The sequence below is a fragment of the Podarcis liolepis genome (assembly GCF_965112155.1).
Source record: "Podarcis liolepis genome assembly, chromosome: 12".
In the NCBI taxonomy this organism is placed as follows: Eukaryota; Metazoa; Chordata; class Lepidosauria; order Squamata; family Lacertidae; genus Podarcis; species Podarcis liolepis.
Window position 1 is genome coordinate 54,602,619 of NC_139563.1, and position 27,972 is coordinate 54,630,590.

A 27,972-nucleotide genomic window follows, 5' to 3' on the forward strand; every position below is an offset into this window, starting at 1 on the left:
AGCTGATCTGCACCCAAGAGACATCACTTTCAAGTCCATCCGCGAGTGGTTTCCATACAAATCACTTGCCCATGGACTTCAAAGTGATGGCAGTCACACCTTTTCCCACCTCACACAACATCAGAGGTAGGGTAGTTGGGCGTGGTTTGGGGGAAATGGTCTTGCAGGTCAAATAAGGTCCCCCGTCAGGCCTCATTAGGCATGCAAGACAAAGGTCCCATACCCCTGCGCTACAGAGGTGCCCAGAGTGCAGTATCATGAGACTAACATAGCTGGCTAGAACTGGGTAGCAAAGGACTAACGACAGCTCCTAGCTGTAGACACTCATATCCAGTTATGTTCTGGATATGGCCATAACCAACCGATTCAAAACAGAGCATATGGCTTAACTAAATTTCCTAGCTGCCTCTGCATTTTTTCCTCCCATTTCAGTGGCCTACTCTCTGGGAAGTGGGATGCGGGTGGCGCTGTGGTCTAAACCACTGAGCCTAGGCCTTGCTGATCGGAAGGTCGGCGGTGCGAATCTCTGCGACAGGGTGAGCTCCCGTTGCTTGGTCCCTGCTCCTGCCAACCTAGCAGTTTGAAAGCACATCAAAGTGCAAGTAGATAAATAGGTACCACTCTGGCAGGAAGGTAAATGGTGTTTCTGTGGCATCAGTCTTAACCATGTTCCTTGCATTGCCCTTGTAGTTGGTTAGGTGCTGCGGTCGTTGCCACACTTGTTTCATGATGTTATCAGCTAAATAATTTTCCACCTTAAGCATATACTGTTGTTTTGCTGCCTTAATGCCTTTTTTGAGATTTATTCTCGCCTCTCTGTATATGTCTATAGTCCCTGTCTTTAAGGCAGAATCCCGGATTTTCAGGAGTGTTCTTACTTCAGCAGTCATCCATGGTTTACAGTTCCCATAGACTCTAATGCATCTCTGCGATGTTACATTATCGATGCACACTTTAATATAGAGAGTATGGCATCTGTGTATCTATGCAGCTCTTGATGTTCAAACACGCTCCAATCAGTGCTCTCAAAACAATCCTGGAGCTGACTAAGAGCACCCTCTGGCCAAATTCTAACTGTTTTTATAACTGACTGAATTCTTCTCCTGAGAGGGATGTACTTCGGACATAGAAAAACTGAAGAATGAGCCTAAGTGGGGGAAGGGGATTGCCCTGTATGCCTGTTTCAAATTGGAATACGCGAGATCTAGAATATTCTGTCCTCTAGCGGGAAATTTCACAAACTGTTCAAACTTAGGAAAGCCCGTCTTTAGGCAGGCTTGATTGAAGTCCCCGCCACAAGAAGGCCGCCCTTTGGGTGGATTTGCTGCTGCTCGGAGATGACGTCATATAGCTTAGAAAGTGCCGCACTGACATTAGCATCGGATGGAATATAAACAGCTATAATAATTATGAGTTACTTCTCTAGGCAAATAAAATGGCCGACACGTAACTGCCATCAATTCTAGATCTGGGGAGCAATACTTGTAGGCTACTTTGCTGTTAACGCACCAACCATTGTGTATGTAAATACAGACTCCTCCGCCCCTAGCTTTACCAGAATCACTGTTTCTATCAGAGCGATAAATTCTTCGATTTATCAGCTCAACTGCCGCATCCGGTACTGCTGAATGTAGCCAGGTTTCTGTAATAATTAACACACAGCTCTCACAAAGAAGCTTGTTTGCTGCCATCAGCAACTGTAGTTCGTCAGTTTTGTGGACGAGACATCTGGTGTTGGTCAGGAAGACGCTTGGCAGGGCTGGTCTGGTTGCTCTTTTTCGAAGCTGGGTTAACAGACCAGCTCTGCAACCACGTTTTGGCTTTCGCTCTTTTCTCTTTCGCTTCTTTCGGCACTTCCCCCTCCCGACGACAACCCATAGAGATCCTGGAAGTCTTACTATGCAGTTTGGTATACAATGGGACCTTTGAAACTCTCTAGTTATCTCTCTTTTTCTTGTGAGCCCGATGTTTACCAGTTTTGTGCGTGAGTAGAGTCGGTGGAAGAAGATTGGAAAAAGTTTAAAGACTATCTACAGAAATATTGTAAAATTAATGAATGCTAGAAAAAAGTTGGAATGAAGTTATATGGCTTTAGTAGAAATATTACAAGGAATTAAGTACAGATAGGTTAATAGAGCATTAAAGGAAAAAATAAGGTTAGAATGAGTTAAGATAATTATAGGATAGAAAACAGAGGAAGATGGAAAGGAATTGCTGAAATAATTAACAGAAGTGGAATACAAAAAGGGAGGTGTGAGGAGGTCGCGGAAATAAGTGAATGAAAGATGGGATAATGAAATTGTTTGATTTATCTTATTGTCTTTGTCTTGTTTTGTTAATTTGATGTATTGTATTGTATTGTTTTTCTTCTTTTGAGTGTTTAAGTTTTTGGAAAAATAATAAATATTATTTTAAAAAAAAGTTTTGTGCGTGAGTAGGTGAGGTATTGGGAGCTCAGAGGCGCAGCGTATGAACGTGCCGCCATCTTGGAACCAACAGCTAGGCATGTGTTGGTAAGCCTGAACAATCCAGGACGAGGGCCAGTCAGGCTGGGTCCAGGTTGTTGTGGCTGATCTGAACCGGGCCCCGACTCAGTCTGAGGTGAAGGGGGGTTGCACCGCTCTAATGCAAACTAGACCACTGTAAGAATCAAGGGAGAATACTCACAATAAACCCAAGTTTTTTGTAATCCCGTGTGTACATAGATTTGCGTTTCTCAACATTGCCGCCACTGTTGTTCGGTTCAGACTCTGCATCGAAAGCAATTCTTCGGAGTTCAAATATGATATCCCTTTGGGCCTGATGGGGTTGTAAAAAATACATTGCCATTTTTTTAAAAAAAGGAAAAACATACACACAACGTTGAATATTAAAAGTAACGCCAGAACATGTCCATATCACATTTTCATTCTCCCAAGTTTTTTGGCCTTAAAATTTCTATTTTAAATTGTAGTACGATGTACTGTTGTTCCCCCAACTACTAGTTTTAAACCTGGAGTTTAAAACTTGTTGGTTTTACTCTGTATTAGATGTTATGCTTTGGTTTTATCATTTTTAAAAATACTTTGTTGTTGCTGTAGTGTAAACCACTCAGATAACTTGTTATTAGTAACTATAGTAATTCTATAACTAAACAGTAAAAAAAGGTAGCTGAATTATGCTAAACATAGAACTTTGGCTTGGATAAAAAATATTAAACTGGATCCACAGACTTTGCTGGTATACCCCCAGGTATCCTCCCCAATGTCAGAGTTGCAGTGCTGGAAAAAACACCAGTTTTGGACCTTTCTATAGCAGATCTCTCTCTCTCTCTCTCTCTCTCTCTCTCTCTCTCTCTCTCTCCCCCCAGAGGGAGATCTGAAAGATCCAGTGGTTCAAGGGATCATAGAATTGCACCTTTTGTGAAGGAATGAGAATGGTGTGACATGGCATATTTACTAATTCTCTTGCCTGTCCTCTGGAGTTTAAAATGTAATTGGAATTACTGCTTCAAGCTTTTTTTAAAAAAAAATACCCCAAGCATATTTGTGCATATTTAAGAAGTAGGGCTACTAACTGCCTTAATTTTTTGTTGCAATTTAGTTCTACTTATCCTGGTCTGTCTTCAAGATTCCTCTCTTGTGCTTTATATCCCCATATGGTCTCCCACCAAGTCCCTGCCTTAGATTTGCCTTAGATTCTGCAGCTGAATTAGGTGCCTTCAGAACACAATAAATGGTGCCTGACTTTCTTGAGAGGTATACAGGAATTGCATGTTATTTTTTCCTTTGTGGCCTCTAAAATAAAGCACGCTGCTCATCATTCATGCATAACAAAGCTTTTCCTTTTCACTGAAGTGGTTTCCCTATCTCTACAGAGTAAGTGTAGCAGTTCAACAATATTGTTTTGCTTACCTGATCCTGGGGGTCCATTTTGGTCATCATCCTGTCTTCCAGTAAGTTAAAGGTGAGCACTTGCAGAACGTAAAGCTGATGTGCCATTTCATTATTGATGGCCCTCTGAGCTCTGATAACATACTGAAAATAGTAGCAAGAGCAAAATCACCCAGCAACAAGTTACATCAAGTTAAGTTTAGGCAGGCAAGGAGGGGTCCAGAAATAAGCTTCACCATTGGATATATAATTATATTTTACATAATTGTTTTGCTCTACTCTTCATCCCCTTCCAACCTCTCCATTGTCTAGGACAGGGCTACCAACCAAACAAAGCACACTAGTTATTTTGTAGATGCCCACAAGATCAGTAAACAGCCTCTTTTTGCTGCCAGCCTGTGACAGCAAAAACACCTGTCAAGCACCTGGCTGGTCAAAGCACACAATTAGTAATATGAGTTTAGTTTAAGAAGTCACAAACTGCGAAGGCACACACTGGCCCAAACCCCTGATAATAAGGCAATCAATACATTCACAGTTCCTTTAAAATATGTGAGTAGAGGAATGTGATTCTGTTTTTTAACTGCGTTATGGAAATTACAGGGAGGGGCCCCATCTTTAAAGTTGTTAAATGTTACAAATATTATGCCTGAATGTATCCTTTCGACTTGACAGCTCAGGGAAGATGCCTACCTTTATAAATCATACACAATCAACTCCTTTACCAGTTTCCTCCATTTCAATGCTATTTTGCCTTTGGAAAAACGACTCTTTTCCCTGCCACCTCCCCAAGTGTGAGGACAGGTATACACACCTCCTACCCCAGGAAGTTCCCAGAGGTGACAATTGCTGAGCTGATTGTTGGCCAAGGAAAGCCAAATCCCACCACCAGACTTGCCAAGGGGTCCAGGCATGCAAAGGCAGTTCTATTGTACTTTGGGTGGTGGGACTTCAGAGCTGTTTGCCTATGCTCATCTTATACCTGGGTCTTGCCCTGACATGTCCGCAAATGCTAATCTGGTACCAAGGACTTGTCTTGACGTGTTTGCCAAAGTTGAACTAGTGTAACCCCTGTCTTAAGGTAAAGGGACCTCTGATCTTTAGGTCCAGTCGTGGCCGACTCTGGGGTTGCGGCGCTCATCTCGCTTTACTTGCCAGGGGAGCCGGCGTACAGCTTCCAGGTCATGTGGCCACGATGACTAAGCCGCTTCTGGCGAACCAGAGCAGCGCACGGAAATGCCGTTTACCTTCCCGCCAGAGTGGTACCTATTTATCTACTTGCACTTTCGAACTGCTAGGTTGGCAGGAGCAGGGACCAAGCAACAGGAGCTCACCCCGTCGCGGGGATTCGAACCGCCGACCTTCTGATCGGCAAGTCCTATGCTCTGTGGTTTAACCCACAGCGCCACCTGCGTCCCTCTCTACCTGTCTACCCCTCCCCTTTTGTGACATGTCAGTGATGTAGCAATGTTGTATCGATGATGCTGTACGAACTGTATTCTGGAATACGGTGAGAAAGTTTTAAAAGCCAATGTCACCCATGCCCGGGGTTCTTACTGCTGTTTGAACCTGTTGCGCAACAATAAAGGGTCTAAGTCGACTGACTGCTGTTTTGCTCCAAATTACTTGGCTGGAATTTCCTTCTTTTACTGACCGCATGGACCCGCGGGGGACTTGTACCCTGATGAGCTGGGCTGTTGAATAGTCTCTCAACCCAGAATTTTCTTTAACAACTGTTACTTTATCAAAAATGAGCACAGAAACATGAACTGAAGACAAAGCACTCACTTGTAAGATGATTGCCCGAAGTTGCTTCTGTGCTAAAATATTTGCCATTTCCTAATTTTGAAAAAAAAGAAAAAAGAAGAAGCAGTAACAATTCAGTCTGAAAAAAGTATACAGCTCATTATGGCAGCATCAGTACAATGCCTTGATTGATTATTAGGGGAAATCTATAATCTATTCCTCAGAACAAGGAAACTACCTTCCTGTTGCTCACTTGCATGATAAAACATGACTACACTAAATCTATTTCTGTGAATTGGGAAGAAAACCACTCATAAGCATCTCTGGATGGGACACAACCTCCGACTTGATTTAACACTAGAGCTGCCGATCAACTGCATTTAAAGGGGCAAGCTCAGTATGTGAACAGAGTGACAAAATTAACCAGGACTCCCTATTGTATGTATCTTGCCAGGAAAAATAGTTTACTTCTTAGAGAAGGGTAGCACATCTCAACTCTGCCATCACTAGCTTTCATATACTACAGTTCAAGCTATAATTGTCTGACAAGTATAACTAAGAATTGCGTTTATAGCACAATTTTGGCCAAAGCAGCTGTGTTTTCAACAGGTACCACCACAAAGTGACCCACCTAATATTTTAACACCCAACTCACCTGCCTCCTGTCATCAGGTGCTTTGAGGAAAAGCGCATTTATTACGGCAATGGTGTAGGTTTGTATTTCTTGATCTGCCCTGTATCAGAGTATAATATAAAGCAGGTATACAAAAGTCAGGCTTTAGATAATGATTCTTGTTGTTGCTGCTGTTTATAGAACAGAACAATAACATACAGGTACGAGCTGCTAGAGTGTGGGAGAGGAACCCTACAAGCCTTTGAAATGATTATATTCTAAATTAATGCACAGCTTCTTAATTACAGTAAGTCGTCAGCTCAAACTGTGTTAAATCTATATACAGTGGTGCCCCGCAAGACGAATGCCTCGCAAGACGGAAAACCCGCTAGACGAAAGAGTTTTCCGTTTTGGAGGTGCTTCGCAAAACGAATTTCCTATGGGCTTGCTTCGCAAGACGACAATGTCTTGCAAGTTCCTGCAGGTTTTTTTTCCTCCCCCCCTTTTTCTAAGCCGCTAAGCCGCTTATCAGCTGATCCGATCAGCAGATAAGCCGCTAAAAGCCGCTAATAGCGCTAATCCGCTAATCCGTCAATGGGCTTGCTTTGCAAGACGAAAAAACCGCTAGACGAAGAGAATCACAGAGCGGATTCTTTTCGTCTTGCAAGGCACCACTGTATTTGTATCTCGCTCGTCTTTCAAGGTCATGATGAGCATACATAAGTCTGGTTTTTATCTGTGGAATAGTTTAAAACGGCAGGCAAGAGACTTGCTAGAAGCTGCAGCAAGCTTCATTGGCTGAACATATGCAGCAGGAGAAGAGAGTCTCTGAACTGAATGCTGCCAGAGAGCAATGCAGAACTGGGTACGTGAGCTGCTCCAGGATGGGGAAGGTGGAATTAGCTAAGATGACCTATCTTCTTCTTCCCTTCCTTGCAGTCAGTTCTCACTCCACCCATATGGAAACGCAGGATCATGACCAGACGGGGTAAGAACTTTAATCCTGGCTGATGCTCCAAATCCTTAATCAGATCTTGTCAATTTTAAGGCTGCTTTCAAGGTCATCAGCTGTAACTTTAAATGTTATTCCCAGACAAAAGTAATGCAAAGCTACTCACCCTTGAAGGTGTGGGATTAACTGGCCAATTGTAATCTCCTGTGCCACCTTCTGGTACAGATCGTGGCTGTTCAAGACCATTGACTCTAGGATGGCGAGGGATCGTTGCAGTATAGCAATGTCGGAAGGAAACTTGCTCACGTAACTTGCTATCTGTAAATAAATCAGGTTTCTTGTAAGAGGCCATGGGTTGGATAGAAGGAAATGTTCCAGCAAAATAAATAGTATTTGGCCAAAGCAATAAACCCTGGGTGTCAAATCCTGGGATAATAGCACAATCTGGTTTGTCTTAATCATGGAATCAAGGGAGTTTCTTGACCAGGTACTTATTGAGCATCCATTTACTGAGTCATTCGCCCGGACACATGAATATGGCAGTCATACACTGCCAGCAATGAGCTCTTGTTTCACACTTCCCAGTGGAATTTTCCATCACTTTTCTTGTTGGCTTTTTGCAGTTAGAAAAACGATGTGATAATTGCACTAGAAATTGTGGGGTGCCAACCAAGTCTTGTGCAAATCAGCAGCCTGTATGGAAGCACAAAACACTTCCCTTCACTTCTGAAACCACTGTTAAGGGTCACTGAATATTGCTCCTGTCCCTGCCATATGCACCACACAAAATATTCAGAGATATAAAGAGAGGCTTTATATTTACATGCCTGCATGTGGTTAACAGCTATTCACCCAACAATTCTCTTTGGCAGACTATGCCATGGACTTCCTTTTTCTCTTGCAAACCCAAAACAAGCATGTTTATAATTAACTTAAGAGTTCCTCTTGGGAAATGATTCCTTAACATGCTTACATAATGATATTATAAGGTAATGTGAATTCCGTTCTCTCTTCTGTGCCTTCTCTGGCCTCTTTCCAGAATCTACTCGTTCCAAAATAGGTCAACCACATACGAAAAAGTCTCAGTGCAGGGCTGCTGCGACATCATTCATAATTTGCCTTACAAATATGGTTCATCCTATGCCATTATAGCATTAACTTACAGGTAAGTTAATAAAATTACAGAAATTCGATCAAATATGAACATCATCAGCACAACCTAGGAAGAAGTGAGCTGTGACTAAATTCTGTTAACTTAGCAGCATTTAAACCCCATTCCCTTGGCTTTTGTTGTTGCTGCTCTCTTGTTCAGCATATCCATTAAAATGCTTGGCCGTTTGTCACGCCCTTCCTCTAAGATCAGTGTGGCTTATGACTTCTCATTTTATCCTCACAACAAACCGATGAAGACAGGCTGAGATGCAGTGATTTTCACAGCATCCTGCATACAATATCTAGCAAGCATGATACCAAACCATGGATGTTTTTAGAACTTAGACCAGGCATCCCCAACCTTTGGCCCTCCAGATGTTTTGGACCACAATTCCCATCATCCCTGACCACTGCTCCTGTTTGCTAGGGATGATGGGAGTTGTAGGCCAAAACATCTGGAGGGCCGCAAGTTGGGGACGCCTGACTTAGATCCTCCCAGACCTTTCTAGAAAACACCACCAAGCTGGTTCTTGAGTATACTTCAGAGCAGGGGTCAGCAAACTTTTTCAGCCGTGGGCCAGTCTGCCGTCCCGCAGACCATGTGGTGGGCCAGACTATATTTTGGGAAAAAAAATATGAACAAATTCCTATGCTCCACAAATAACCCAGATATGCATTTTTAATAAAAGCACACATTCTACTCATGTAAAAACACACTGATTCCCAGACCGTCCATGGGCCTTAGGTTGCCTACACCTGCTTCAGAGTATACTTCAGAACCATAACCCTGAGACAGCTAGAAATTGCCTCTCTGCGACGATTTGTCCTCACTGCAGTCATATTATGTAGCACCTATCCATAGTATGGATACCATGCCCTTTTAAAATGTGGTTTTTCTTTTGGGGTGGGGGGTTATTGGGTTGTTATTTTAATTTTGATTACAGATTTAGTGGTTTTATATTTTGATTTTGTTCTGTGAACTGCCCTGAGACCTCCCGGTATAGTAATAATAATAATTATTATTATTATTATTATTTATTATTTATACCCTGACCATCTGACTGGGTGTCCACAGCCACTCTGGGCGGCTTCCAACCAAATATCAAAAACAATACAACGTCAAACATTAAAAACTTCCCTAAACAGGGCCACCTTCAGGTGTCTTTTAAAAGTAAAATAGTTGTTTATTGCCTTGACATCTGCTGGGAGGGCGTTCCACAGGGCAGGCGCCACTACTGAGAAGGCCCTCTGCCTGGTTCCCTGTAACCTCACTTCTCGCAGTGAGCGAACCGCCAGAAGGCCCTCGGCGCTGGACCTCAGTGTCTGGGCTGAATGATGGGGGCGGAGACGCTCCTTCAGGTCTACTGGGCCTTTGAGGCCGTTTAGGGCTTTAAAGGTCAGAACCAACACTTTGAATTGTGCTCAGAAACATACTGGGAGCCAATGCAGATGTTTCAGGACCGGTGTTATATGGTCTCGGTGGCCACTCCCAGTCCCCAGTCTAGCTGCCGCATTCTGGATTAATTGCAGTTTCTGAGTCACCTTCAAAGGTAGCCCCACGTAGAGTGCATTTCAGTAGTCCAAGCGGGAGATAACTAGAGCATGCACCACTCTGGCAAGAGTGGTATATATATATATATATAAAGTATAGGGTGGTATATAAATTCAATTAAGAAGAAGAAGAAGAAGAAGAAGAAGAAGTCGTCATTCTGGTGCCTGACACACAGTGTTTCCAGGCAACTTCCAAGAATAGACTGATATTGGCATGGAAAGCTCTCAAGTGGCCTCACCACCACCCCTTCCATTTTGTAAATGAACAGAACAGATGTGTGTGGAAAATACATCTACTCTGACCCTTAATGTCAAGCATAAGCATACTGTACCTTTTTAATGAAAGCCACAGAGAAGGTGTCCCAGGATACAATTCCATGATCCATCAGTTCAACGAAAGCCGTCAGAGTGAAGGATAACATGTCTCCAAAGCTGGAAGAGACAGGAGCCAAAGCAGAAGTGGGGTGGGGTGGGGGAAGAACCATGTAAAAAGCAGTGGGAAACCGTTGGGCAAAAGGGGGAAAACAAAGCAAAGATGCGCAAGAAGGGGCAGGAGCAGAATAAAATGAAGGCCGTGCAGCAAAGAAGCATCAAGTGATTTCCACATGGATCCCAAAGCAGCGTCAACTGGAAGGAAGCGTTTGAGGATGTTTCTGCATTCTGTGTGGGAAAAGGCTGTCCAATGCCCAAGAACAATAACCTTGTTTAGGTGTCAGTCTGCTCATTCAAAGACAGGACACCCACAAAAGACTTGCTTCTCTTCCCAATAATAGATCAATTGCTGTTTAAACAGGTCCCCACTTTTGGACAAACACCAGCCAACACAAAAATAGGCCACAGGATCTTCCCTCCTTCTCTACCAGATTAAAGCTTTCATCAGCACCTTTGCTATTCATCAGAGTTTGGAAATGAGCTTTAAATTCAGATTTCCAAAGCATAGCAAACAAAACGCTCTGTTTATTGCCAGTGCTAACACCGAATAATAGAATTAGAGAGTTGGAAGGGACCCTGAGGGTCATTTAGTCCAACCCCCTGAAATACAGGAATTTCAACACGCAGTCCCCCATCCAATTTGATGCCATACTGGACCCTGCTTAGCTTTGCAAATATGCTAGCAGTTTTATTGTTGCTATTTATTGTTATTATTTATGGCCAGCCGGGGTTGGTGTGTTTGGATTCAGGATGGATAGGGGAGAGCACATGTGAGCTCTGAACTATAGCTAAGGAATGAGGGGCACATCTACCGAACCTCAGCCTGACAAATTCACACCCACCCCAATGTGAAAACCACTAGCTAAACCCTATGGGAACAGCCTCCAGGTTTTTTGGGGGGTGGGGCGGAATACACTATGAATATGCGTAGGGTTTTTTTATTATCATTTTTACAAAGAACAGTGTTCTAGTTAGCAGATCAAATGTAAATCAGGACATCTTCTTATGCAAATGTAACTGCTGCCAAACTATCTTCTCCCTAATTGTTCCACACTATTTAAAAAAACCTAGCTAGAAACCTTTAGGCTTTTCTTTAATACATAGCTTGTGATAATTCAACCCAGGAAGACTACCTAGAAAACAAGAAGCCCTTAAGCTCAGTCAGGGGGAAACATACAGAGAGAGAGAGACTTACACTCATAACCCTGGAGTCCAGCACACTGGATTGGAAGCTACAGCATCGCTGGCTAAGTAGCCAAACTGGGGTCCTGACTCCAAGCTTGATGTTGGTGATCAGAGGATCATGGAACCCAAAGTTAGCCTTTGGAGAGGAGCCGAGACATTCACAAGCACCTTCCCCTGTGCCAGAAGACGCCTTTCGCACCACCTTGCCAGTCCAATGGCACAGACTATGATGAGCAGGAGAGCTGCCCATCTCCAGGCCAGAGGGCGGGTGCTTTAAGAGAATCTAGTTCATCCCGGAGGGACAGAGCTGGAGTAAGAGTGACCTGGAGTAAGAGGCTTAAAAGGCCTCATTTCACTTCCAACACTTGCCAGAGCAAGTTGCCCACTGTCCTTTCTCCATGGGCTGCACCACAGGACCAGTACAGAACAGTTATCTCCATGGCAACCTTGATTATGTCATCATATTGGCTGGAACTTCCAGTGATGAGCAAATTCCAGTTTCTAAGCAACCGAATAAATTCAGTGGTGGACTTTATAGTGTCAGTTTGCACAGAATCAAACCTAGCACAAACCTTATCTGGTTTTTAAACGCCGGAGGGAGGGTTAATCAGTCCCTCATAATAAGAATGTATGGAGAGTCTGCTGGATCAGACCAATGGCCCATTGAGTCCAGGATCCTGGTCTCACAGCGGCCAACCAGATGCGCTTGTGGGAAATCTGCGAGCGGGACCTGCGCACAAGAGCATTATCCTGCCCTGTGGTTTTTAGCAGCTGGTCTTCAGTAGCACACTGAGTCTGACCATGGTGTCAGAGCACAGCCAGCTCATGCAACTGCCTGTTGTACAATGACACCTAGTGGAAGAAATGAAGGCATTCTGCAATACTGAGAACTGCTAAACTGTGGCGATCACACAGGGCCCCCAGACATTTCACGGTCTATTGACCCTGTTCCACCACTGCGATAGCTTTCTTCGCTGCCACCACCCCACTTCTCACGGGGACACACGGAGTCCAGACAGTTGTTAACATAAACAAATAATCCAGTTTATTTTTAAGTGCAGGAACAAGCGTATGGTTTCGGTTTATTTTTCTCTTGTCGGTTTCCTAATCTTAGTTCCTAACACAGGGGTCTGCAACCCGCGGCTCCTGAGCCGCATGTGGCTCTTTTACACCTTTGCCGCGGCTCCGGGGCGGATACTAGCGAGGGGAGGAGGCGCATTGTGCGCCCCGACACTCCCCACTGTGGCGGGCGCTGTACTGGCTGTGACGTCGCATGGGGGCGGTGTGTGCGTTAGTCACGCACCGTCCCGACGTCACCTTCCCGCCCGCCGGCCCAATACATTGTAAGGGGCATGTACGCTGGTCACGGCATTGAAAGGGGGCATGTACGCTGGTCACTGTTTTGAAGGGGAGTGAAGAACACACACACACAAAAAGGTAACTTGTTAATTTAAGGTTTATTTCTATGAGGAGGAGTAATTCTGAGGGGGTCAAAGAAAGAAATAATAAAAAAGTGACAAAAAATTATTTTTATAATGACGAGTTTTGCGGCTCCCAGTTTTTTTTTCTTTGGAAACGGGTCCAAGTGGCTCTTTTTGTCTTAAAGGTTGCAGACCCCTGTCCTAACAACTCCAAACTGATTATTCCAACTATCTATCTGACTCCACCTAGCAATTCCTCTCACTCTCTCACAATACAACTCGACCAACCCAAAGACTTAACCTCCCTCTTCCCTCTCCAACACCCAAGCCTCAACTCCCAACTCCCAAACCTCAACTGACTTTTCAAAACCTCCCACTCTATCTTTTACTCCCCCCTTGCATTCTCACTGGCCAATCACATCACACCCTTTTTAACCCTTTCCTTGACCCATCCTAGGAGGCAAACGCCACATAAACATACTGCATTTACTATGCACATGCATTGGACTCACATTACACCAGAAAAAATATATGAGGGAGATAGGATTGCATGCAGCTCACCACCACCACCAGGTGTAGGGGTGTGTGTGTGTGTGTATGTGTGTGCATATATATATGCAGTAATGAGTGCATTTGCTGTTCCTCGCATGCAGCAGCAACTATGACACCTTCCAAAATTTTGTTCTGAAGTCCCGCTGGAAAGAGTTAGGTCATGTAGTATTTCCTGGTGCAGATGCTTCTCTCTCCCCCCCGCGCCCCCCCCCAGTATGCTCCAATCCCCTTCCTGGATCGGGACCACACCTGAACTTAGCATTCTGTGCTTTGCCATGAACAAAGGAAGTGATGTGGGGAGAGATGCCAAATCTGAGAGAAGCTTTGCACAGGAAATACCATGAAGGGCTGCTTGGGTCATCTAGCATCTCTGCACCCCCAGAGGAGTCCTATGTAAGGGATGGGACCAGGTGAAAAAAGGAATGAGAAAGAGGAGGAGGAAAGCACTGCTTCATATAACACTTAATACATGAAATCTCTGACCACAATATATGGTGATGACCATGGGCTAAATGGCTTTAAAAAGGGTTTGGACGGGTTCAATGGCTATTAGCAATGGCAACTCAATGACAGCTGTTCTAGCATTGCACTTCATCTTAACTGGATCAGGGTGTGTTTTTTAAGGTACAGTGGTGCCCCGCAAGACGAATGCCTCGCAAGACGGAAAACTTGCTAGACGAAAGAGTTTTCCGTTTTGGAGGTGCTTCGCAAAACGAATCTCCTATGGGCTTGCTTTGCAAGACGACAATGTCTTGCGAGTTCCTGCAGGTTCCCCCCCCCCTTTTCTAAGCCGCTAAGCCGCTTATCAGCTGATCCGATAAGCCGCTAAAAGCCGCTAATAGCGCTAATCCGCTAATCCGTCAATGGGCTTGCTTCGCAAGACGAAAAAACCGCTAGACGAAGAGAATCACAGAACGGATTCTTTTCGTCTTGTGAGGCACCACTGTACACAAAGAAGGGAGAAAAAAAACTGGCTGCTTATATCCACTGAGGGGCACAATGAGTGAAACCTTTTAAAAAGAGCACCAAACTACATGGGATTTGAGGGACAGGCAACCAGATCCCTTAACATGTTTTTGAATAGATCCCCCAACAAGGGCATGTTTTAGATCAGGGCAGTGTGCATTGGTGAGGTCTGTGTGAAAACCCTTCCCCTACGGTTTCTTTCTCTGACCTGAAAATTGCCCTCTCTGATATTACCAAATCAGATATTAGTTGTGTGTCAAAGACAGATGACCGTTATCACGTCTAGCTTCACTCGCAGTTGCGACATGTTCCGTTATAAAATTAAATGCTTTCCCCACAAGGTGTCATCACAGTACCAGAAAAATCTTCCCAGGAAGGCAAGTGCAGAAAAAACACTCTAAATGCTGAAGAGACAGAATTATTCCAGGCCAAAATTAAGACTTCAGAAGAGAAGATTCAAATACTGATGCTGCAGTCCTGTGCACATTGACCTGGTAATAAGCTCAATTTTACACAGTGGGGCTTACATCTAAGTGAATACATATATACTCTACAATCCAATTTATATGGCATAGTTGGGGCATATATTCAAATGATAGAGGGTAAGGACTTGCTGAATTAAATATCTGAACTGGAATACAAAAAGGGAGGTGTGAGGAAGTCAGGAAACTAGTAAATGAAGTATAAGATATGAAAATATTGATTTCTTTTTTTCTTCTTTTTAACTGTTTTCTATTCTGTATTTTTCACGTGCTTTGTTTTTGTATTTTTGTAGCTATTTTTTCTTTTATTAGGGTTTTTATTTTTTATGTTTAATCTTTGAAACTTTTATTGTTTGTAAAATTTCAATAAATATTACTTTACAAAATCAAATCCAACTTAAATAAATGTGCACGTGATAAAAAAAAACAACCAGTCTCTTATGAACCACACCCTGTCCTTGTACACAGGCAGGCAAATGCTGCAAACTTAGCTCATTATTAAATGTGACTCCAAATGGCAGTTCAGCACAATGAGACGTTTGTGGGGCCAGGAAAGAAAGGCTGCTTTCCTCTCCCTCTTTCTGCCGACAGAGTGAGGGATTCATGGAGGCTCCTTGCTGCAGCCGCATCTGTGCGCTTGGGGACTGCAGCTGGAATGAACTTGTCCTGCACACTGCGGCCCAGAGCCGCCTCGAGTCAAATGACATTCCTTTGGCATCTGCTTTGTACAAACAAGTGCCCAAAGTGGAAATGTTAAGCTAAGGCAACAGTTGTGAGGTTAATACTGCAGGGGAAGGCCGCAGGGGAACAAGCCGGAAGCGGAGAGAAAACTAGCTACTGTTGGCACAGCAGAAGCAGTCTCTAGGCTCGGCTTATTCCCGTTTAACGGTGATTGTCACCACAGACCAAAGAGAGACGCAGGGTAGCTTCACATGTGGCTTTTAAAAATGCCACGTTGGGTTAAAGTTATCAGAAATATAAGCAATTAAATGTGCACCTTTCAACCTTACAAAACATTTTTTGGTAGCCACAGGTGAGAACGGCTTTGACCATGAATTAGTCTTCCTCAGAGATCTAATGTACAAGGACTTATTGAAAGGTACCCTAAATCTATTGTGCTTTTGGCATACACCAACTTAGAAGTGGTGTATATACGTTTGTGTTTTGTGAGCTTGATTCTCTTTCATTTGCTTCACATTATCTGTTCCTATTTATTAAAAAATATTTATAGCCTACCCTTCGGCAGGGCACAACAGTTTAAATAATGGTAAATAAAATTATAGAATACACAACAATAAAATCATTAAAATACCTCAGCAAACAACAGAAACAACTAAAACCACAGTACGACCTGGATAGTATTTCCTACACTGAGCCTTATGGCTAGCCATCTGCCTTATACCAGGTTAGACTATTTCCCATTTTGTGCAGGAAATGTATATACATGCCAAACACACATTGCCTCCACTGCAGGCATGCATTGCACATATCTAGCTGCCTGCTCAGAGGCTCAGAACAGCTTATATATAGTTCTCAGGCAGTCTGAAATCCAGGCAGCTTACAAAGCCAAACCTGCTTAGCGCCAACAGCAGAATGGTGTGACGTGCCATCTTCAGGCGATTCTCCAAGCATGAGCATACAGGAAGGCAGACAGGTCTGAATTAGTCACATGTGGTGGAATACCTAAAATTTCCTACCTGGACGTATTGTGTATGCTGCAATTGCTACATCGTATGTGAGCATGGAAAAACTAGAGCACAAAAATGTTATCTGAAAAGCTGTGGCACAAGGGCAGCTCACCAGATCAGAATGGAAAGCTAAAATAATGTCTATTATTATGTCCATCTTACTACCAAGCTCATCTAAAATTGTTCAAATCAGTTTCAGAGATTGCTGCGTGATAATGCCAACCAAACAGCTCTGCAGGACTCAGCAGTTCATGTGACTTCTTGTTCTTTGCTTTAGTGTGAGGTAATTTATTGGAATTTCCCAAGCATGCAGTCCATGTGTAGAAGAATTAGAAACTGAAGTCTGGTTCTGATTGCACTGTGCGATCAACACAGAGCTTACGATCTACTGTCACATGAAGTTCATCCTTCAGTAGTCAGATGTACTTCAGTGCAAGTGTTATACTTTAAAGGTAAAGGTAAAAGACCCCTGACAGTTAAGTCCAGTTGCGCATGACTCTGGGGTTGCAGCGCATATCTCGCTTTACTGGCCAAAGGCACCAATGTTTTTTCCGGGTCATGTGGCCAGCATGACTAAGCTGCTTCTGGTGAAACCAGAGCAGCGCACGGAAACGCCATTTACCTTCCCGCTGGAGCGATACCTATTTATCTACTTGCACTTTGTCGTGCTTTTGAACTGCTAGGTTAGCAGGAGCAGGGACCGAGCAACGGGAACTCACCCTGTCGTGGGGATTCGACACGCCAACCTTCTGATTGGCAAGCCCTAGGCTCAGTGGTTTAGACCACAGCACCACCCGCGTCCCCGTCGATGCTTTAGAGCCCATTAATTTAATTCACTATGTGTTAAGTGCTCTTCCTTGAGCAATTGAGAGGACTCCACCCATTTCCATGGGTCCATTTCCCACGATTCCTGACTTGCTGTTATGTACGAACCAGGGATCGTGCTTTAAAACAAATTCTGATTCACTAAACAAAACAGCATCAGAGCCCACGGGTTTGAGGCTGCCTTGTTTTGAGACTGACCAGTTAGTTTTAAACTATATTCTTTGGTTCATATGCAAGGACAAAGCAAGAATTCTAGGAAATGAAATAAGCACCAGCATCGTCTTTCTTCCCAGTCGCATGGGGAAAGGGAGGGGGAGCTTATGAGCCCAATGCTTTTTGGAGTGCACACTATTTCAAAGCAACATGTGGTTATCCTTTGCACTCCACTACATGGTCACAAGCACGCATTCTCTCTGGCCATGCTGTCTCCAAGCACATCCTTTCCACAGGAATTCTTCTCTTGACCATTCACTCTTCCAACCCTCCTGGCATAGGCCTCTTCCTTCCCTTGGACTGCTAACTATTGACTTCCTGTCTCCACTTTTCCCGGATATTTAATTTGTTTCCGATACTTTCCTGTGTCCCTTTACCTTCTCATCAGAGCAGATAGGCGTTCCGTGTGCTGCTCTGGTGCCGGTTCGCTAGAGCAGCTTCATCACGCTGGCCACGTGACCCGGAAGTGTCTGCAGACAGCGCTGGCTCCCGGCCTCTAGAGTGAGATGAGCGCACAACCCTAGAGTCTGGCAAGACTGGCCCGCACGGGCAGGGGTACCTTTACCTTTACAGAGCAGTTAATCAGATGAAGGAGCAAGAGCAGCTTAGACCAGTGTTTCCCAACCTTTTTTGGGCAAAGGCACACTTGTTTGATGAAAACAATCTCGAGGCACACCACCATTACAGCCCCGTGACGTCAGCGCGCAGCGTCACGCCGGGAGGGACGCACGAAAGTCTAAGTTTAAATTTTTTTCCCTCCCCCTTGCCGGGGAACCTCCAAGCTTTGGGGGTGGGGGGGGAGGAGGCAGCAAAGCGAGGCAGGAAGGAGAGCGCGGCTTGGCTGGGTGAGCTTTGGCAGGGGCAGGGAATGAGAGCCGCGAGGCGGGCGCTGCGGACGGAGGCGCTGCCCGCCGAGCTCACAGGCAGCCAGGCAGGCAGACGGCGAGAGCCCCGCGCTGGGCGGCCTCTCCTCGCCGCCGCCCCGCCTCTCGCCGCCCGACTCGCCCGCCTCCCTCCAGGCAACATCTCGCGGCACACCAGGCAACATCTCGCGGCACACTAGTGTGCCGCGGAACAGTGGTTGAAAAACACTGGCTTAGACAATGGCAGCCTGACTGCCTTCTGAACCCACCGCTCAGCCCAAAATTACCTCCAGGCTAACCTTGCTACAAAGCCCCTTAGCGCATGACAAGACTGTATTTTTAAAGAACAATTTCTAGCTTTGTTTGTAACAGCATTACATCCTGATCTTGCACATTTGAGCTAGTGTGTCTAATGGCAGCAGCAGCAGCAGCCAACAGAGCTCCACGCTGAATTTAATGGTGCAGATAGCAAGTTCTAGAATCACATCTGGGAGTTATTCTAGTGTAACTTCAAGCAGATACCAATTTCTTCCACTTAGGAGAGGCATTTGCAGAAATCTGCTCATATGAAAAGAGTTAACATGCAAGAATCCCCAGAATATACACTTACTCAGTATGAAAGTCCCACTTTAGCAGAACACAGAAGTCTTTCCTTTTATTCAGAGAAATAGCACTTTCATAGAATTACTCTAAATTTAGGAAACCCGGTATAGTCATTGGTGATGCATTGACATTGCATGTACAAACTTAGAAACAAGAAATGTTGTGCCAAAACCTCTTCAGGCATACTGTAGACCAGTCTTGAAAAGAGAGAATAAGACACAGGAAACTCAACTGCAGCCACCAGCAACTCAGTAGCTTTCATGCTCACAAAACTGAGAAATGTCAAGAACCAGCATGAATAAGAATTATGCATCAGCAGGGGCTAGGACAAATTATGTCCCTTGAGATTCAAATGCTTTTATCTAGTCCTTATTTTCCCCAGAAACTAAGCTATTATCATTGCTACCTCAGCATTCAGAAATAAGTTAGCCGGTTGGAAGTGAAACCTTCTTTCCTTTAACTTGAACTGAACTCCTGTACTATCAGTAGGTTTAAGATTAATTTGAGTCAGCATACCACTAATCAAAAGCATGCTTATTCAGAAAATATATGAAACTGCAATTTCTCCATTGTTCCAAAACCATTTTACCTGGTGCTAGAAGTTAAAATGACTGTGACTCTCAAGTTTATTACTAACCCATCAGCTTCCTGGATGTACCAGGTGGGAACATAGGATATTCATGTAAGAAGGTTGGTAGTTCAGAGCAAAAAAGAAAAAAAAGAAAAGCTAAAAGGCGACAGCACCAGCAAATAGCTACAGGAGGTATAGGAAAACAAAGCATACATTCCACAAGCATTGCAAAAATAAATAAAAATAAAAATAAATAACTGAAAGCTCCGTAATAAATCTGTGGCATGTGGCATTAAAGAGCAGGAAAGGGAAGCAGATTTGCTTGATCAAAATATGCACAGTTATTCAAATAAATAAAATCAGCAGGGAGGCCTGGAATTTAATCATGCAAAGAGGAGGAAGTTTGCAGGGTCATGAGCCAATCAGATTCTTACCAGGGCTTCATTATCTTCTGCAATTTCTGATATCGTCTGCAAAAATTTAAAAACTTTCAGATAAGGAGAAACATTGTTAAGACATTTTCCTGCTAATCCGCATTTGAGTTTTACAAGGCCATTTGAACACCACCAGAGGAACTATAGTTGGAAACAATTCAACTGAAGCAGACTTGAAACGGTAATAACACGCTTTAATGCTCTTCGGAAGAAAATAATGTAAAGCAACCCAATATACCTTTTAATTCAACAACAAAATCTCACAGAAAAGGGGGGGGCGGAGGGAGAGAGATTGCTTATTATTCTAAGGAACGCTTAAGAACGTTGCCTGCATATCAGAACCTCACCACCATAGGGGACAATAGTATGACATCGCCTATTAGACAAAGACCCGAAGTTTCTGGGGACATACATCCTTTTTATCTGTCTCTCAAACTTGTCGCAGAAGCAAGCAGAAGGGTCATCTGGGCCCAGCCAGCAGCCATAAGAAACAAAATAGTTGCTGGGGTCATGGACCTCTGAGCTCCACCCTCCAGCCAGGTACCAGACCTGAGAGTTTGCTGGCTCAAGTAGCAATTAACTCCATCACAACCGCCAAGGAGTCTGTTAGCAGTTTCCAAGGGACAATTTGGTTATTTGGAGAAACACCAATGGAATGCTTAGGGGCAGAGTCCCTAGAAATTAATTAATTAACAAAACAAGAACTGATACCAACGCTACTGGGGGCACAGGATGGCCAAAATGAAGGCTATTTGGGTCAATTCTTGCGATAACCATCCTGGCAGCTAGCAACAATTACATAGTATATCAATCACAAGAGCATGGAAATATTTAGAGGGATTTATGGTACAGTCGAATCTGGGCCATAGCTATTGCTGAAAAATGAATTCAAAAACTGTGGTATACTACTAGATGACAACGAAAAAAGACTGGTTTTCATCTACTATGAAATAAGTTACTATTTGTAATTCTTAGTAACTTTTAAGGGAGAATTATCATAAGACCTTGAGGACTGTATCATGATATTTACAAATAAAACAAATCTTTTTAAAAAAAAGTTTCCCCCACACCAATAACAGAATTTTTTTTCACAATAATGTGAATGAAATGACCCACATTTATACTTTTGTGTGTGAATTTGTTTAATTTAAACTGTTCTGTTTTCCTTTACTTCTTTATTCTTGTGTGCTAGTAAAGTGTATACTGTTCAGATAAATAAAAACTTTTTTTTAACTGTAGAAAGTTCTATTTTCTCCCTTCTTTAAACTGTTCTGTTTTCCTTTACTTCTTTATTAAGTGTATACTGTTCAGATAAATAAAAAACTTTTTTTTTAACTGTAGAAAGTTCTATTTCCCCCCTTCTCTCTTGTTAGGATATAAAAGGATAAACGTTTGTGTGAGCAGCTCAAAGCCTTACGGAAAAGGTGGGGTATAATCCTACAACTGGCCACTCCCCCCCCCAAAAAACAAACCAGAATCATAACCATAATATGATGGACTCAGCTACACAGGTCAATTTATAACATTTAAAATGTGTTATAAAATGTGACACCAGATGGTACTATAGAGCAGAATCTACAGTCAATAGCAGATTGCCTTGGAATTTCTTTATCCCCTATAGCTCTTCTTTATAGCGTGTTTTTTTTTATATATCTGTGTAGATACAGCCATCAAGTCCCTCACAAACACATGCTCTATGAGCATTTAAAACTCTACAATTCAGCCCCCTCCAGTTAGCACACTATGGGTCCAGCTCAGGGCTAGATTTAGGTTTGATGAGACCCTAAGCTACTGAAGGTAATGAGGCCCTTTATATGTCCAGCTGTCCTTTGCCTATAACAAATTGCTGCTGTTTTTTGTGTTGAATATATGCTATATGGGAATTTGCAACCAGTCCTTGCAGAATGGAGGCACCCTATATATAGAAATGAGCAAACCAGTGATATTTTAGGAAGCAGGCTAACAGGCGGGGCCCATTACTTACATCACTGGAGCCTACACAACACAAAACACTGTTGCTGTATGTAGGTTTTATTTTATTTGCTTTTTATATTATATTTTGGAAAAAAAAATTTCTTTAATTTTTTTGGGGCCCCCCAAGAGATTGGGGCCATAAGCTATAGCTTATTCAGCTTATATGTACCGTAAATCTGGCACTGGCCAGCTCCTGCCACTCCTAATAACTCTGCCTGTGGCAGCAAAGAATTGCTTTCCGTGGCCTCCTGACTTCTTGTGCTTCACAATATTTGCACCAAATCCCACGGCAATGTGTAACCACTACAAATCACTATAACAAAATGTGACAATGTACAAGTGTGTGAATAAGGTGAATGCTTCACTTGCATGGTACAATTTTGATAAAACAGCCTTGTATTTAAGCACTAGCCTGGTAACCACAGGAACAGGAAACACTAGTACAACCTTCTTCAGGCAAGGAACTTTTGTGAGCTTATTTACAGAACTTGAGCACTAGTTATGAAGGTTCGTCATACCAACCACTGAAATAAGCAGGCTGTACAGAACAGACACGCAATTTGTATAAGCAATAACGTTGAGTGTACGACTGTTTTGCTTTATTCAAGCCATATATTAATACAGTAGGGAGTTTTTAAATGCCCATCCCCTCAAGATGGAATCTAGGGACACAATCCTCTACTAACACCTTCAGGATAGGCCCTATGGCAACTAATGGGAATTGTGCAATATACTGGTTGTGAAGGAAAAGTTTTTAGCCAGCTATATCCTGAATCAGAGCACCTGAGGGGTAAATTTCAAACACAATATAAAGTGCTGAGTCAAAAGCATCACATATGTGAACAGGAGTTTGTTTGTTTTACTTGAAGGGAGGTGGCCCTTTTCATCATCTGCAAAAAAATATACAGTATAATAATCCTTGGCATTTGAGGCACAACCTTTTGCAGGTAATGGTGCCCCTTCCAACCTTACTTATATGTGGCAGAAATTACAGGATTGTGCAATGAAAACAATTTAACCCTTGGTTGCTCTTCAAAATTTCGCTCTAGCTAAAATACGGATATCCAAATCTGTGATTTTAATACATTTCTCCTGTTACATCAAGTCGGAAGGGGAAGGAATCAGTGCTCTAATTTGATGGTTCTCCCTGGAACTTCCTAAACATAACATATAGGGAAACAAAGCGAATTCAAATGATCTTGCTTGTCAGCAAAGTTGCTGTGAGGTTAACCAGACTGGGCATGACTTGATTCTGCATGATGTTATTTCTGAAGGCTGAAGTCACAATATTTGCCTTTTGGGGGTTACATGAACAATAATGCGCTGAACAATGATGTTCTAAAATTAGTGGGCCAGAAGGATCCCAATAATTCAGAGTGGTCTGTGAGAAAACCGAATGCCTTTTAAAAGACTCTGTAACTCAAGAGTACAAATGAGCCACAGACTTTTGTTCATATTAATTTTAACAGAAGAAGAAAATCTGAAACAGAATGGCAATATAATGTTATAGAATAATAGTTAAAGGATACTTGCTTAGACATTTGCCTACCACAATATGTTCACTGTTTGTCCTCGAAGGGACTCTGGATTACATTGCTGGCTCTCTACCAAAAGGACAGCAGCTCCTTTTGGAATTCCTCAAGCCACAAAGGCTTAATACTTGCTGAATGTGCACCCTTCCTATCTGCCAGGAGCCACTTCCAGCTGAGACAAATTTTGCCAGCTCTGACGAGACCAACTCCTTTGTGGCTTATTTGGCAAAGCCTCTGGTTATAGATCGAGAAGGCCCCTTGCTTTCAAGTTCAGTTAGGATGTCTTAGGGGGAACAGAGAATGATTGTCTGTGGCTCAGGGCTCGGCTGGACCTGTTTTGTAAGGAAGAACCTAAATCTGCCCCCAGGGAAACTCCCAGCTCAATCTGCAGAAACAGAGAACACCGTGACAATATGCAGTGGCTGCAAGATTGCCATTTCCCCAAACTTGGAATGTTCTGGCAAGTTTTGAATTGGAAGAGGGCCGCAGGGGGTCAGGCAGTGGCAGACAGGGAGAGGGGGGTGCAGAAACCGGGGCCTGCATGAAAGAAAAGGGTATCACATACAACACAATAATGATGGCTCCATATACAATGTACACACACACAGAGAGAAAGACTCCTGTTATTTAGCCTTACAACCACTGCAGCAATGTCCTTAGCAGAATTAAAACATGCTGCAGGGAAAAGAATTATTTATCTGCAAAGCTCTTGGTGCAAGTCACTTCATTCAAGTTCATGAACAACTTCCTTCAAACACATGAAGAAGAGGCACACGCATCTCCGAATTAAAGGTGCAGCACACTTCTTCTTTGTCTGCTACCAATGCTATTGTGACCTACATAAGTGGGGAGGGGAATTCTCGTAATAGCAGGAAGAAGGTAGGTCTGTAACTCCACACTTATGGAGGAGCTGCTGAGAACCTGTAGCCCTACCACCACCACCACGTTGGACCACAACTCCCATCACCCCTGACTACTGGCCATACTGGCTGGGACTGATGAATGCTGGGGTCCAACAACATCTGGGGGAGCTCCGTTTCCCATCCCTAAAGGCAGGAAGCTGCAAATCAGCTAGTCCCTGTGAACATCTCCAGATCTGTGCTGGCCCTCCTAGGAGGGAGTCTGCTTCCTTCCATGGGATTCCAACACAAGTGGGGTGGGTCTCACATGCACATTTATTACAGAAGCTAAATTTAGCCTTAATGGCTGCTCAGCAACACATGCTTTGTGTATGTTAAGGCATGTGCATGCGCAAACGCACACAAACACACATCCCCACGAATTACTGCTACTGGCATGGGTCTTGCCATTTGCACTAGGCACATGGAAACCACAGTGAGACTTTCACATCAAATTTGATGGAGCATAAAGGAGATAGCAGGTGCATATAATGACTCTGGAAGAGAAACTCTCCTTCCTTCCTCTTACAACAAGCGACTGAAGCTGACAGTACTCAGTTGAAATCAATGTCAAAAATGCATTTTAAAACCTGTATTTTCAACAGTGATGAACCACACATTCAGATTTTGTTAAGACACTCTGGAATGCTACGCTAGTTATATAGCCACAGCTTTTGAATTTGATGCAATATTAAATATGGGCTTTCATTCTCACAAAGTGGGTATCCCTCCCACACAAAAAAACAAAAATCTGGCTCATCAAAAAGACTGAGGTTTAACAATATGTACACAAAGGAGTCTACACATTTCCTCTCTCAGTGATATGGTGCTCTGACCTTCCTTGCTTCCAATCAGACTCCTCCAGGGCAGGTAATTCTGCTGCATCTCTAAATCAGACTGACTGAGATACTTAACTGCTCCAAAGAAAAGTGGAATTATCTGCTTTAAGTAGAGGTTCTTCACTGAACCGCTGCCCAGCTCACAACACTGTGTTTGCCTTGTTCAGTCAGGATCCACATTATGATGCGTAAATCATGCAAGCAGCACACAGGGCTGGAGCTTACCAGAAGGCACATCATCCCTAGTCCTACATCTTGTAAAAGCAAAGTTTTTGGGTGCAAGACTGCATTGTGGCTCCAGCTGTAATTCAGGCAAGAAGCATGGTTTAGCTACTGGAAGTTTGTAGAAACACAGAATTGTGCCTGCATACGTCCCCGTCCCCCACCCCCGCCACCCAACCATATATTTTTACTACAGTGGTGCCCCGCAAGACGGAAAACTAGCTAGACGAAAGAGTTTTCCGTTTTGGAGGTGCTTCGCAAAACGAATCTCCTATGGGCTTGCTTCGCAAGACGAAAATGTCTTGTGAGTTCCTGCGGGTTCCCCCCCTTTTTCTAAGACGCTAAGCCGCTTATCAGCTGATCCGATTAGCCGATAAGCCACTAAAAGCCGCTAATAGCGCTAATCCGCCAATCCGTCAATGGGCTTGCTTCGCAAGACGAAAAATCCGCTAGACGAAGAGAATCACAGAACGGATTCTTTTCGTCTTGCGAGGCACCACTGTATAAAGCTTGCAGGATTTCCAAGGGTTTTCTAACATTCCCCAAACTGCCTATACTTTTAAAACATCATGTGGTAACTATTTAAGAACGACTATCAGGTGATGAATGGATCTCAGGACTTCTAGTGGCAGATAACACATACAAACATTCCTCCATCTACTTCTCTTTAACTCGCCTCTCATGAAATACTCATTCCTTTCCAAGGAACAAAAGCAGAAATGGTGGCTTCTAACATGACTTACTTTTAAATGAACAACAAATAGAATTTTACTAGCTTATCCAAGCAACAAATAAGAAAATGTGCATGTGTTAAAATACTCACTCAGTGCCACTTTCCACCATCTGCGTCAGGAGCGAAATGCCGTCTAGATTGATAAATTCTTGGGCAAACGTTATATCGCGTGAATAACCAGCTAGGTCTTTCAGGGCTTCCAACTTGGCATCCATGCTAGAAGACTGGATCCTCTCATGGAGCTGAAGGGCGGTTTGGGCCTCACCAAAGACAGAACATTGAATAAATGGAGGGAGGGGAGAGAGAGGGGGGAAGACAGACCTTAATTTCAAGTGTTACTAATAAATGAAGACACCTGAAGAAAAAATACTAGTTAAGTTTAAATACTATCACATTTTCACCTTCACTCCCTTTTCCTTTCCACCCTCCCTACTTTTTTCAACTCTCTCTTGCATGCAGATCACTCCCATTTCCAGGCTTCATCCTGTTTCCTATTTGGTGGTCGGTTGATGAAAATTTATGTTCTCAATTGCTACACTGAATCTGAAGACGGCGTTGTACCAATTGTGAAATACATTGTGCGAAGGTACTATGGGAAATTTGGGGGCTCTGCGTCCTTTTTCACATGGGGCTGCTAAGGAATGGAAAAGGGAGAGGTTTGAGTATAGCGAGAAGGGAGGAACGCCGAAAGGAAAAAGAAGGGGCTATTTTAAACAACAGCAGAGTAATGTAGGGGTCAAGAAACGCTGAAGGTTTTTCTTTTAAAAAATAGTTTTAACAAAGGAGAAACAAGAGAGATGTGTACACACAAAAGCTAACACCAAAAAGTGAACACAATGTAGGCTTTCCAAACTCCCTTCCCCCTGTATTCAAACCTTATTAAAAATTGCCACTCTCCCCCACTCAGTGTCCCTCCCTACTTACTCTTCTAAAGTCATTACCATCGTTTAAAATCATCACTTTCCCCCGCAGTGTACCCAGATTCTTGCTTTATTCAAATCTCTGCTGTTGTTTAAAATGACCACTTTTCCCCTCTAAGTATCTGTCCATCCCTGCTTCACTCAAACTTCTGCCCTTGTTTTAAACTTTCCCCTCTTGCTTTCACTCCCTTGTCTGCAGCCTCATTCACTCTTCCTTCCCTTCCCTGCCCTGCCCTGACTTCATGCAAATAAAGGATGAGGCACCACATATCCTCCAATGAGGACCATGTGGTGACATTCTTACATTTTATTATATAGAGAGAGAAGTACACAAAGGTACAGGCAGGAGAGTTGGGGATGTTATGACAAACTGAGACCAGAAGGTCCATCAATGCAAGGGAGAGGTGTGGCACATTACTGTGCTGAGTTCAGCGTAAACAAGGTCCACTGAAAAGGATGTACAATTCAATCGGAGTGGGTGTGATCCCTATGAACTGGCAAAGCAAAAATAGCAATGTGCATGAACACTTAACAATAGAAAATTATTTTCTAGCTGAGCTCTTCCTCCCAACCTGTGCTGAGCAGAAGTCAGATAGTGTCAGATCTGCAAATGAATTCCAGCTCAGCAACTTCGCAGTGGCATCTCCTTTTAAGCCTTTTTGTTATAAACTAGTGAGCTGCCTAAGTCCACGCAGTGGAGAATGAGAGAGGGAAGGTAACAGTCTATTTCCT

At 43.4% G+C, this 27,972-nt stretch overlaps 1 protein-coding gene across 6 annotated transcripts in view; it reads right to left on the reverse strand.

Moving 5' to 3' along the window:
- Positions 1-27,972, reverse strand: part of ELMO1 (engulfment and cell motility 1) — a 335,641-nt gene that overhangs the window by 199,681 nt on the left and 107,988 nt on the right. For 4 of the 6 annotated variants that reach the window (XM_083468793.1, XM_083468796.1, XM_083468797.1 and 1 more), the window contains exons 6-13: positions 26,411-26,580; positions 20,122-20,157; positions 10,219-10,318; positions 7,350-7,501; positions 6,274-6,352; positions 5,661-5,711; positions 3,894-4,016; positions 2,668-2,799 (exon numbers count right to left, since the gene is read on the reverse strand). In XM_083468793.1, the coding sequence (XP_083324919.1) occupies positions 2,668-2,799; positions 3,894-4,016; positions 5,661-5,711; positions 6,274-6,352; positions 7,350-7,501; positions 10,219-10,318; positions 20,122-20,157; positions 26,411-26,580 (843 nt within the window). Of the gene's footprint in view, positions 1-2,667; positions 2,800-3,893; positions 4,017-5,660; positions 5,712-6,273; positions 6,353-7,349; positions 7,502-10,218; positions 10,319-11,513; positions 11,533-20,121; positions 20,158-26,410; positions 26,581-27,972 lie in introns of those variants that run through there. The other 2 variants (XM_083468798.1, XM_083468799.1) reach the window with 2 other exon arrangements.